Source organism: Pseudonaja textilis, chromosome 3, assembly GCF_049901715.1.
Source record: "Pseudonaja textilis isolate UNSWEBS1 chromosome 3, rPseTex1.2, whole genome shotgun sequence".
Lineage (NCBI taxonomy): Eukaryota > Metazoa > Chordata > Lepidosauria > Squamata > Elapidae > Pseudonaja > Pseudonaja textilis.
Genome location: NC_141992.1, coordinates 32,420,619 through 32,433,704, shown reverse-complemented (window position 1 = coordinate 32,433,704; position 13,086 = coordinate 32,420,619). Strand labels below are relative to the sequence as shown.

At 38.7% G+C, this 13,086-nt stretch overlaps 1 protein-coding gene across 1 annotated transcript in view; it reads right to left on the bottom strand.

The window, feature by feature from the left end:
* Window positions 1-13,086, bottom strand: part of SNTA1 (syntrophin alpha 1) — a 50,694-nt gene that overhangs the window by 2,679 nt on the left and 34,929 nt on the right. The window contains exons 3-7 of the mRNA XM_026697645.2: window positions 6,366-6,561; window positions 4,512-4,719; window positions 3,706-3,836; window positions 1,198-1,394; window positions 467-654 (exon numbers count right to left, since the gene is read on the bottom strand). Of these exons, the coding sequence (XP_026553430.1) occupies window positions 467-654; window positions 1,198-1,394; window positions 3,706-3,836; window positions 4,512-4,719; window positions 6,366-6,561 (920 nt within the window). The remainder of the gene's footprint in view (window positions 1-466; window positions 655-1,197; window positions 1,395-3,705; window positions 3,837-4,511; window positions 4,720-6,365; window positions 6,562-13,086) is intronic.

Sequence of the window (13,086 nt, the reverse complement as noted above, 5' to 3'; positions counted from 1 at the left end):
TAGCACAGCACTCTTGCCTCTAAAAGAAAATAGCCATACTATATCACTTCATCTTACAGGTCCCTTCCAACTATTGGGACTGTGGAGGAAGATTTGAGACAACATAAATGGCCAAGGCGAATCATGTTGTTCCCTTGCATAGGCGTCATTAAGATACAGATACAGGAACTCCGTATCACTTCTTGCAAACTCATTGAAATAACAAAAGAAGAAAATAAAGCTTAGTTTATGGTTGTTAAGGTGTGGATTTGGAACAGGCAGACTAAAGTTCATCCCCATTTGAATACAGAACATACAGGATGACTTTAGTTGAGTCACTTTCTCAATCCATCCTGTCTGAAAGAGTGTTTATAGTGGAGATAAAATTACAGACAACTTCCACTTAGGCTATTTTCAGTTATCAAAGCAAAGGTTATACACACACACACAGAGATATACACTAAATAAAACAAAAAAGGAAACCCACAATCTCTCCCTCTGTGCTGCCAAAATCCAAGTGAAGCATCTTGGCCCCATCATCTGAAGACATCTGTAGCTTCTCAAACGGTTGCTGCAGAAGAACAACATTGGTGGGGCCTGGCTCCAGCGTGGAAATGGTGAAACCCTTGTCAATGTGGATGGACAGGGTGCAGTCCCTCCCATTCCATGTACAGGCTAAGAGGGGAGAAAATATATAAATATACTTGTTAGGAGAGGAGGCAACAATTTTAGCCAAGAAGATAAAATGTAAATGTTAATTGAATTCAAATGTAATTCAAATTATAAATCAAATTACTACGGGTATGATTACTTCACTATGTACCAAATTGTTTTCTACTTCAATACAAATATTGAAGGGGACAAAAAGAAAAAAAAAGGATTTCAATCAAAAGTACTATACTACTCATTTCTTGAGCATCATAAATGCTACAAAAAGTATTGGTAGCAACTAATCTACAACTTTCATGACGGACTGAGTTTACTAACTTTGTTGCCAATACTGGCCTCTCTCGTAATATGTTGCCCTGTCATGCTTGAAATTACTGAATTAAGAAGCACAGTAAGATTCTTGCCAAAGAATGCTTAATTCTATATTGGTATTACAATGCAGAATTGGCAAGCAGAAAAGTTTTCCAAGCAGGCAGACCCACACTGTCATCCCAGTTCATTAAAGTTTCTATGGCAAACCCCAAGCATGAAGCCCATCTGCTTACTCACCAGTTGACACTTCCTGGACACACTCAGCCGCATTATGGCAACCATCCACCAGCATTCTTGTCCATGTGGCTAAATCCCGGTGCGTCTCCACACTAAACAGATGTGTTTCCACACCTTTCTTGGTTCCAGTCCGCAAAGCGAAGGAGAGTTCTGAGTCATACAATAAAGAACCTTTTGATGGACCGGAGTGCACAAGCCTGGATGGATCAAGGGTGAAATAAAAGAAAGTTTTAGATATAAAGATCATTTATTGCAACTGGATATGGCTCTTTATCAAGTACAAAGACAGCTTATTGTTAGGTAAAAGTGTGTAGCAGTCACCAGAAATTTTTTTTTCTTGTGTTTGACTAATCATGTGTGGTAATAGCCACTAGAGGCCACTCTTGTACCATTGTTGTAGCTCCATCGGGTCCCTATCTTGCACTATACTTCTGAACAAGAGAAATAATAATAATAATATTAATGGTATTAATTAGACCTCCTTTTCCTTTTCTGGCTCTCTTTTTCTCTTTTTCATTCATGCAGATATACGGAGTTAATTAATATCTGGACTCAGATATGAAGTCCTTTGAAGTTACCGATCCAATCATACTCTAGCAACAGAAGACTGACTCTTGGAAGTTATTAAAATGACTCTGGGCAATTTCTTTTTTTAAAAAAATCAACAAAGGAAAAGACTTGATTACATTTAAAAATGAAATTAACATCCCAGGAAGGGCCATGCATACGAACTAGTCCCTTAAGTGCCTGGTGAAATTGTTCTTAGCAAGAGAAAAAGCAGGTGTGAACAGAAGGCGAGGGCCTCTGAATCCAAGACAAGAAAAAGGACACTATGCAAATCCAAGGAGCAAAGGACTAATCACAACAATAAAAAATATTCTTTCTCAACTGCAAGGGCCACATAAACATTTCTGAATGCCAATTATTGAGGAGAATTAAGGGAATTCTCAGCCCTCTTCAAATAAATATTTTACCAAAATCTCAAGATAATGAAATCTCACATATGTACAGGGTGATTTGAATAGGTAGCTTTCCTTACACATTGGAGCTTGGGAAGACGTGTCATTTACTTAGCTTCCTATTTAGGATGACCTAAATTATGTTCCTCTTCTATGCCATTCAGTCTCTTGGTGCAAGGTGGCAGTAAAACCTTAGAAAACCCTCAGGGCAGCAGGACAAACATTCTTCCAATGGAGATCTATGCACTATTTTTGAGCATTTGAGAAACCAGATTTCTCTACATAATTTTTCCCCTCTAAAATTCTCTGTGACTATTTAAGAGATTTAAGAATGCCTGTATGATCAAAAATGCATTAGCTTCCTTTTTCCCAATCAAAATTATCTAAAACAAACAAATAAAGCCAAGTGTAGCAGTGAAGCTGATAAGTGCCAAAGGAGGTGTTTGTAGAAGCAGTTTTGCCCATCAATATCACGTTGTTCATCCTGGTATGTTTTGCACTGGGTGTGTTCTCCCTTTATTGGAAGATCCCAGTCCTATAGAATGAATGTCTTGCAAGCAAAGAATGGAAATAACTTTTGCACTGACTGCCAATGCAGAAACTGAGGATTACATTCATATGGAGCTGCCTCCAAAAGCTTCAAGTTACAGTAGATAGAGACAAAGATAGATAGATGATAGATAGATAGATGAATGGATGGATGGGTGGGTGGGTGAGTGGGTGATAAGTAGGTAGGTAGGTAGGTAGGTAGATTCAGACAGACAGACAGACAGAATGCATTTACATCAGAGGTGGTATTCAACAGGTTCTGACCAGTTCTGGAGAACCGGTAGCAGAAAGAGAGCAATAGATAAGATCACCAGAAGATGTAGCTCTGAATCTTAAGAAGGGTTATGCCTTTTAGGGCTAAGCAAGTAAATAGTTCAGTTCCGAGGTGGAATTCAGCAGGTTCTGACCAGCTCTAGAAAACTGGTTTTGGAAATTTTGAGTAGTTCGGAGAACCGGCAAACACCACCTCTAACTGGAGATTTTATAGTATCCTTCCCCTGCCACGTCCACCAAGCCACACTCACAGAACCGGTAGTAAAAAAAATTGAATCCCACTACCGATTTACATGAAGTTGAAATAGACCAATCTTTTATGATTTTCTGACCCCAAGTGTACTTCAACAAATAAAACATTTTGCTACACAACCTCCCTCTTTCACTTTGTTCCACCTCTAGGACAGCTGCAATATAAGGATCAGCCAGGCTGAACAGAAGACATTGCTTCATTAAAGAGGGAACAGTCCCTGAAGCAAAGATGCTGTAACCCAGGAGTGTCAAACTTGCATTGTCATGGCAGCATCACATGATGTATCTGGACATTTTTTCCCCTTCGCTAAACCAGGCATGGGCATGGCCAGAGCATGATGCACCTGGCCTGCAGGCCACGAGTTTGACAGCCCTGCTGCAACCCATTATTCAAAAATGTACCTTTTCCAAAATGCCTTCCCTGGAAGAAAAGAGAACAACATCCCTAAGCCAAACTGCTGTCATTTGTAGTTACCTGGTGGCTATAAGAGGGAATCTTTGAGTTGGCTTGTTCAGAGCATCTCTGTTTTGGGGAAGATTGCCATAGAAAAGAAGCTCCTTCTCTGTGAGAATGGCAAGGATATTTTTTGTCCCATCGCCTGGGAGCTGCAAATAAGAACGTAAAAGGTGCAGCTGTCAGAATGGCAGCCAAGTTCATATATGCCACTGAAAAATGCCCACTAAGAACGGAAGTGATGTTCTTGCTGGCATCTTGTAAAAAGTATATTTTGAATAAAGCACATCACTAGGTATATTGGAGTGACAAGTACTAGACCAACATAATCAAAGGAATTCATGGAGTTTGTATACAATTATCCTCTTTCTATTACTCTTCTATCGATATGATTAAAAAATTTTGTTACGATATCTTTCTAGATTCACAGAAAGCTTCTGCGTCAGTCCAGCTGGTCTAAAAAACATCTGTACAAAATGACAAATGCTTTCCTGAGTTTCACTTAAAGGCCTTTATCAGCTGTACCATAAATGCTATGAACTGAACATGGGACTCAGAGGCATGCAAAATCTGCCTCTGATAATGAGACACACTCCAGCAAGACCAACCTTAAAAAATATCTATATGTTCCTACTTTCAGATGAGCAGAAACTATGCTATTTGAAACTGGGGTTAGAGAGGATCTGTAAGATATTTAAAAGGGGGATTTGCATGCAAATTCTATGTTGCACACCCCTGACCTTAACATGACTTTGTCTCCCCTGATCAATGAATACTACAATCTCACTTAGAATCAGTGCAAATCAAACCAGGAACCCCAATCTTACCTGTTCTGTAAGCCAGCCAATATGCTTGATGTCTCTATTTCCTACAATGCCAAGTCCTGATTGTAAGGCCTTCAGCTCCTCTTTGACTCTTGGCAACAGAACGCTAACATTGCTATGAATAGCATTGAACCAAGACTGGGCAGATGCTTCCTCTTTTGCTCGAAGGAATAAGGAGATTCGTCCATCTGCTGAGCACACTTCTAAGTACCTGCAAGATTAATTTTCCTTAAGACTGAAATGTGGGGAGCCAAAATGCAAGCTGTTGTCATAAAATGCCCAGCACTTTTTCTGAATTTCCACATCACTATTTTGACAGCTGGTTGGCTTCTGGCTTTAAGTCAAGGTACAGTCACTTTTAAAGCATGTTTTCGTTTAGGATCTGGGTATCCACAAGACTGCCCACTCCCAGCAGATTCTGTTCATATTCTACTGTTTGGGGAATGCATTCTCACTGATCATGGTTATTTTTAGTTACTATCCCACATCTCAAGTTATTATCTCTCTTTTTGGGGAACGGTATTCTCCAGATAGCCAGGTGGCCCCATCTTGGTGTATGGTTCAGAAAGGTGATTAAATGTGATTATTCCGGCAGATCTTGGTTGTCAGAAGGTTGTGATTTCATTCTCTCTAGCAATGAAATTTCTTGGTTTGAGACATTAATATTCCTGGTACCTTTTTGTTTTATTGTATATTTGCAAATGTTTGGATGGACACTGTTCACAATTTTTTTGTGACCAATGGTTATAAAGGCACCGTTAAATAAGTAAATAAAGTAGATCTATGTAGAGAGCAAGTAAAATGACCTTGTTGAGAATGTGCAAGAACTGGGGGGGGGGACCCAAGACATTTTAAACTCCTGATAAGCAAGATAATATTAAGAAGTGACAATGGCAGGTGCCTTCTTGAATCATTGGGATATAAGAAAGAGAGCAACAACACATTCAGACTTGCAAGATTCTGTTATTATGGCCAATCTTAATTCTGGTCTTCCTGTAGAGATGATTTCCTGGTCTGGTGTACATAGTGGGGTTGACAATCTATCTGTGACCCCTCTGACAATCCCACTATTATTTTAGGACCTATATTTTACCCAGTTGTGTTTGCATTGTAGAGAATATCATTATACATCTCATTTTCCTATCCAAATGAAAAGTAATGACACCCCATTTTGACTGCTGAAAGCACTTTAATATTAGCTTTTTAACTTCTTTAAATGATGCCATTATTATCATCCCCGTATTGCTGAGGATGAAAGAAGGATAACAGTGACTTTTGAATTATGATTTTCCAAAATCACATTGTTTACCTTTTTACCAGAGATTTTTAGTGGTGGTTGCCTGATGTCTTACTATTAGGATAATACAGTGACTGTAGTTTACCCCCAAGCACACTTTTTGTAAATATATAATCCATCTAGTGTATTCAGAGTTGTATGAATATGCAAATCCACATACCCTTTTATGCATGCATTCTATTATTTATGTATGCTTTATCACTAATTTATAGAGTACTGAGAAATGTCAGTTGTAATCAAGATATTGTGCTATATGAGATTCAATATGCAAAGAGACATCCAAGCTTTCAGAAGGCTAGTTATGAGCTTTGTTCCATATGACTGGCCTAATAATAGCTGCTTGCAACAGTGTAATTCTAATGCTCATTTCAAATCCTTCTTTGCCTTGTTTTGACTTCTGATGGAATTGATACTATATGATGTCACACTCAGACCCTATCGTTTCTGAACATTGATTATGCAAGCTAGAATTCATGAGAGTTTGAGTCCACCATTATCCTTGTAATACATTTCGCATACCTTTCTTTAAGCATAATGGCAACGAGTGATCATTGGATTACCTGTTTTCTGGATCATTTGGAAGACACTTCCTTGATATGTAGCACATTTTTAATGGGATATTCTTCCCTTCCTTGAAGTCTTGCAGGGAAAGAGTTGGAGAAGCTTGCTTCTGAAAGCCTGGTGAAGAATCCCAACTTACAGTTGCACCAGTTGAGGAATTCTTAAAATAAGGAGAGATTTCCTTCATGTATTTGACTGGAATAGAGGGAAACAACATAGAACTTTTAATATGCAATTCATTAAGTCTAAGTCCTACTTGAAGATCAGTGAGCCATAAACAGATAACTGCCCTATAACATTTAATACCTACATACCTACATAGCAGACTAAGCATAAACACAGGAAGCTTTAATGAGATGATTTGTATTTTATATATTATTGATATGCTTTGTTATAAATCAATATAAAATTATTCAAAGACCCTCTATTTGCAAGATTATTTTTTTTATTTCTCATAACACCTTACTGATTACCCCATCTAATGCTCTTTATATAAATTAAAACAGTCATTAACAAAAACTGAGTTCACAGGTATTGGAAAAAAACAAATAATATGATCACTATAGTCAAGACAAGCATAAGAGAAAGATTCATCACAACCTTTTCTTTGGATTATTCAGTTCCTATAGAGCATGAGCCTTTAAATAACCAACATCTCTATCCTATCTAACCAACTATCAAACTATAGTTACTTGTGTTTTTGTGATAACCACCACCAATGGCCACAGTTAGAGAATACATTTGAAACTGCATGTAAATATGTTCTACATATTTACAGTATATAGAATATAGTAGTAGTGTAGTGGTAAAAACATCAGGCTAGAAAACAGGAGTCTATGAGTTCTACCTTGCCTTAGGCGTGAAGACAGCTGTGTGATTTCGAGGCAGTCACTTTTCTCAACCCCAGGAAGAAGGCAAGGGCAAACCACTTCCAAAAAAAACCTTACCAAGAAAACTGCTGGAATAGCCCAATAAATAAGTCAACAAGAGTCAAGACTGGCATACAAAAAAAAAAAAGGAAAACAGACATCTGTCTATGTCTGTCTGTCTGTTTTAATCTTAGAGAATGAAATAAAAATAATAAGAAAAATAAATAGTACAAAATAAATTTAAAAGTTTACTTCTACCCTAAGCATGTAAGTATGAAGAGCAATTTAAAGCAAAGGACAAACTTTTGTGCTGCAAATACGATTCCAAAATGTAACATGCAAGGTCTTCCCTCTAATTGATCCAAAATGGTAAAAAAAAGAATTTAATTTCAGATTTTTAAAATGATACTTTATCAGAATAACAGGGACTCAGACTTCCATCCTTCCGAGGCTGGTAAAATGAGGATCCAGATTGTTGGGAGCAATATGTTGACTCTGAAAACTGCTTAGAGAGGGCTGTGAAGCCCTATGAAGTGGTATATACTGTAAGTCTAAGTACTGTTGCTATTGCTATAATTCAAACCTCAAAATAGTCAAGGAATACTTGGGACACATCATTTTTGGAGATTTGTACAGAAAACATACCTTTTAACTAATAGAAATTATAAAAAAAAGCTTGATGGCTACTCAAAGCTCAGGCAAAAGGACAGATTTTTCTGGTTGCCAACTGTTTAATATCAAAAAGCCAGGAGCCTCTGATGACCTCTGCTGATGGGAAATCTCATGAAGGAACAATCAGCCTTTTAGAATCTGCTACCCAAGAGTAGTGGTGGTAGTAAAGTAGTAGTTGTAATTTAGTATACGCCACTTGATTCTGGGACATTGAAAGAATAAGCTTTCAAGAATATTATTAGATCATCCAAATAACAAACTGGCAATCCGTGGAGAGCTTTAGGAAATTCAGTCTTGCTTCTCCTGTTGCGACACAGTTCTTGGCATCCACATACTGGACTAATTGAAGTTTTTGAATTCTTTCTGAAGATAGATCCGACTATAATGCACAAAGAAGTAAAGAATCCAAAGTGGGTGTGGGATGACGGCTGCTAGAACTGACACAGTAGGTGTAGATGCCATTCTTCCCAGGTTTAACTCAAGCATTAACAACAAATAAGCCTGCTCTTAGCAGCAAACTTTTTTTTTTTGCAGCCCTGTGGTGGCCTGATGACTGCAAAGTAACTTTTCCAGTAGCAGCATGCACAATGAATCAATCATGCCATGACTATCACATGCCAAAAAACACTCAGCACAGATCTACTCAACCCACATTCTCAAAATGCCAATATCGTTATGCAAATGCACCAGATGGTAACTAACCCAAAGCCTTTCTCTTTCGCTTCAGGCCAGTTCCAATATTGATACAAAAAAGATAAAACAAATTTGTGTCCCATGTTGTTGCTTCTACTGGAAATGTTTCATTAAATGTATTCAACCCAGTTTTTTTTTCCTTTTCCAGTTTGTGACATCCTCTTCAGAATAATCAGCCTTCTTATTAGATAGTCTTCTGATGTGTTCTAAAAAAGGATTTTCTTTTCTTTAAACTGCCAGGGATTATGAACCAGGAATACACTTTTCTTATATCTATATATGCCATACACTACAATCTGCAAGGCTTCAATACACCCTTTTGTATTGGCATGTTCTCTGAACTAAGTGGCTATGTGACATGTTTTGAAGATGTTATTTTTGTGAAGGATGGAAACAGAAAATTATTTCAATGAAAACTATTTCAAGTAGGATTAGGGTGTCATGCATGAGGTTGGACCTTGAAGCTAAGTTCTGATCCTCAACATACTGTTTTGTGATTGTTGCACCCTCTAGCAGCCACATAAACTGGTTGAATGCAGCAGAGAAAACTGCACAAAATGTGACAGTATGCTAACCAGATTTTTTTACACATGTTCCCAGCTTGACAGATAAAAGTCCACACCTACACAAGCTGTTTTTGACTGCAAGCCAGCATCCCAGTGAAAAGCCACTGGGATGCCAGCCAACACCACGCTGAATACAGCCCTATGGAAACCTCTGTCATTGCAATGGGCAGTTGATCAGCTGATATGAGAAGGAGTGAAAAATAGCTTATGTATGCAAAACTACATACTTCTGTATTTATTATTCAGCAGAAATGGGATATGCAAAGAAAACCATCCATCAAACATTTGGAAGAACAACATTCGTTACACATGGGCTAAAAGATTAGGTGACAGACAAGAAATAACAATAATTAAAAAAACAATTAGAATGACCTAGAATCACTTTCAAGAAGCAATGGAGAGAATTACCCTTGAGGAAAAAAGACCGAGTGGAGCTTTCAGAGATGCAACAGAATGCTGCACTGTTTCTCTGTTGTCTTAGAACAGGGGTGTCAAACTCGATTTCATTGTCGGCTGCATAAGGATTATGTTTGACCTTGGGGGATGGGGTGGGCATGGCCATGGTGGGCATAGCCAACTCAGTGCCACTCATTCAGGGGCAACTGTGGTGGCCTGAGTGCTCTGCCAGCAAAAATGAGCTCCCGAGCTCTGTTTTCGGCTGCAAGGGCCTCCTGCATCCCTCTGCCAGCAAAAACGAACCTTGCATGTGTCCTTCCCGAGCTCTGTTTTGGAGCTGGCAGAGGCACCACGGGCCAGTCCTTTGCTGTTTACAGGGCAGCCCCATGGGCCAGATCTAAGTATCCCATGGGCCAGATCCGGCCCCCAAGCCTTGAATTTGACACCCGTGTCCTAGAAGAATGTTATAGGAAAGCAGGTTCATTTCAGTTTCTGAACCTTGATGGACTTGGGCTCAATGAACTTTCGAGTTCCGTGGTTCTATGATAATCCCGCTAATAGAAACTGTGTTCTGGAAGACATTAATTGGCTGTAGAAAAGCTACATTCTGCAGGTATCTTCTGCACCAAAGGTGAAAATACTCATAAAAGTAGTAAAATGTCAAAGAAAAAAATATGATATTGATAATTTAACATTCTGAAATGCTGGACACATGCTATAATTATAATTATTGATGCTATTTACAGTTTCTCAGTGACAGCAGATTTAGAGTTATGATTACAAGAAATATAGCACACAGAAATACAAGAATAAAATAAATCAAAGTGAAGTGTGTTTCAGGTAGGCCTTAATGACATAGCATCCATATATTGAAAACTGATACTCCACCAGCTGCCTTAACAGCCTTCACAATAATATTTTCAGAAGCTTCTCCAAAGACTGAAGAGGCGAAGACAACATGGTAGAACTCTGATTTGTCTTTTCAGCAGTGAACTTCAAAAAACAAAAACTACAGCTTGCTGTATCTAGGATTCTTTCCTACAGATGCACATTTATAGCTGTTCTAACACTGTAAAGATTACCGGCAAAGATACGAATCACAAACAACTCATTTGTCCACCAGCAAGGGAAAAGATATGGACTCTGTTTCATGAATTGGAATTACTTCATGGTAGCCGATATTAAATAATTAAACCTAAAGGATGCAATAAATTATAAACATTTCATTTAGGGTTTTTTTTCTCAAAGAGAGAAATCTGCATTCAAGTCCCCACACAGAAATCTGTAAACTATTTGGTCAATGATAAAATATGTGAAAATTGAAAAATAATTTATAGTTTATATTAGTTTTGGATTCTAAGGCTGGTATTTGTTTTGTAAATTATTTTGTAACCTATATTCATTTTATGGATTCCAATAGGATGCTATTTTCTGTATTGTTATGCCTCCATTTCCTAAATCATGCACTCTGGCCATACACTCTATACTTCAGGGAGGGTTTTTTTGTTATTAATGAAAATATTCTTTAATAAAATAATAGCAATCAAAGTGAAATGCAAAAAAAATAAAATAATGCCACCAGATGCTCAAAATGTGTAAACCTGAGAATAGAAACAACAGCCCATTTGAAACAGAGCCAGCCTGCCTGGAGCTTTGAAGTTTCTACTGGCAAACAAATAATGTCACAGCATCTCCCTGTGGGGAAGGGGGATTTGGCCTGCTTTAACAAGTAATAATATCCATTTCTGGAGTGGTCAATCTCTGGTCAATGACTCAGGCTTTCCTCAAATTAACTCAAACGCTTCCATGTGTTGGCATTTCCTTTAGAGATGCTTTGAAAAATTCTCTCCTTCCCTTTCCCCAAATCCAACATACTTGGGAGTTCAGACTACCGGTGTGTGTGTGTGTGTGATACTTTTTTTTTTTTGGGGGGGGGGGGTACATACAAACGGACATGAAGCACAGAGCAAACAGTTTCAGCTCCATCAGTGGCATCCTTGCATCTCAGTTTCATCACTGGTCCTTGGAGAAACTACAGGAAAAAATAACACTAATTAAAATAACACAGCTAATACTGGAAACAGAAAGTTTGGCAGTCTTGCAATTGGCAAACTGGGGTAAATAGGCAGTTTCTTTCTTTCTTTGTTTAACCAATTCATATAGCCATCTACATGTACATGGCTACTGTATATGAATTGGTTAAACGAAGTACATGGTTCTAGGCAGCTCACAACATTAAAACAAATACTTTATATACAAATGCAAAATAAAAAGAGAAATAAAACCCACAGTATTAAAAGCCCTCAGCATAATCAGAAAATGGGCTCCACTACACACCCAGGACCCCAACTTTGACCACAGAACCAAGTCTTCAAGGCCCTGCAGAAGGCCACAATGCGGGGGCCAACCAAATCTCTGTAGGGAAGATATTCTAGAAGGTTGGGGCCATGACAGAAAAGGCTCTTTTTCTCGTCCCACAGTTGATACTTCTTGGCTTGACTGCTCCTACAGTCAGATTGGATAGTATGGGTAGAAACAACCAGGAATAGATGGTCCTGTAGGTACCCAGTCCCAAGCCACATAGGGCTTTAAAGCTGACACCAGCACCTGGAACTGAACCTGGAAGCAAACTGGCAATCCATGTAACTCACAAATGTGTCACATTAGGCAAATAAATAACTGATGCCATTAACTGCCCATGCAGGGACATTGCATCAGCTGAAGCTTCAAATTCTCTTCAAAGGTAGCTCCAGCAGGTTACAATAATCCAATCAAGAGGCCACAAGGCCATGAGTGACTTTATGCAGGACATTATGCATACAATATACATACAACTGATGTACACCATAATTGCCCTGAAAGTTGCTCTGAAAGGGTAACAAGCTACAAGTTAATTCTGAATGTTTTATTTTCCTGTCTGAGAGGGAAAGTAGCACTGTTTGCTTTTACAGAGGGTGGCAAAATAACTTGATCCAGCTTCATATTCTTTGTCTTTTACTTTGGGATACAGTTGTGCTCTGCTTCATGCAGCAAAATGAGTTTGGATCTGTCTAGAACAAGGATGGGCAATTAATTTTTACAAGGGGCCACATGAGAAAGTGGGACGTTGTGGAAGGCCAAACCAATGTAACCTGACTTGATTCTGTTACCTCAATTCCTCAGGTTGCTCCAGGTGAGGGGTGCTGTGCAGATACAGAAAAGCACTTTCTCCTCTTGCCTTCCCACAACTGCCAGCTGACTGAAAGAGCACATGGTGACTGAGCAGAACTGGACCCAATCAGCTTCTTCTCCTGCCCTCTGTGGCATGCTTATTTATTTTTGACTTCTAATTTCCAATTGATCTCAAGTGGACCAGATAGGGACAGCCAAAGGGCCAGATGTGGCCCAAGGGCCATAAAATGCCCAGGTCTGTATGCCCTGAGAAAGAATACGTAAAGAAACCATGACGCTGACAATGATCTACTGACGGAGGAGAAGAAGAAGAAAAAATTAGCATCTATATTGCCACCTTACAAGGTATCCTA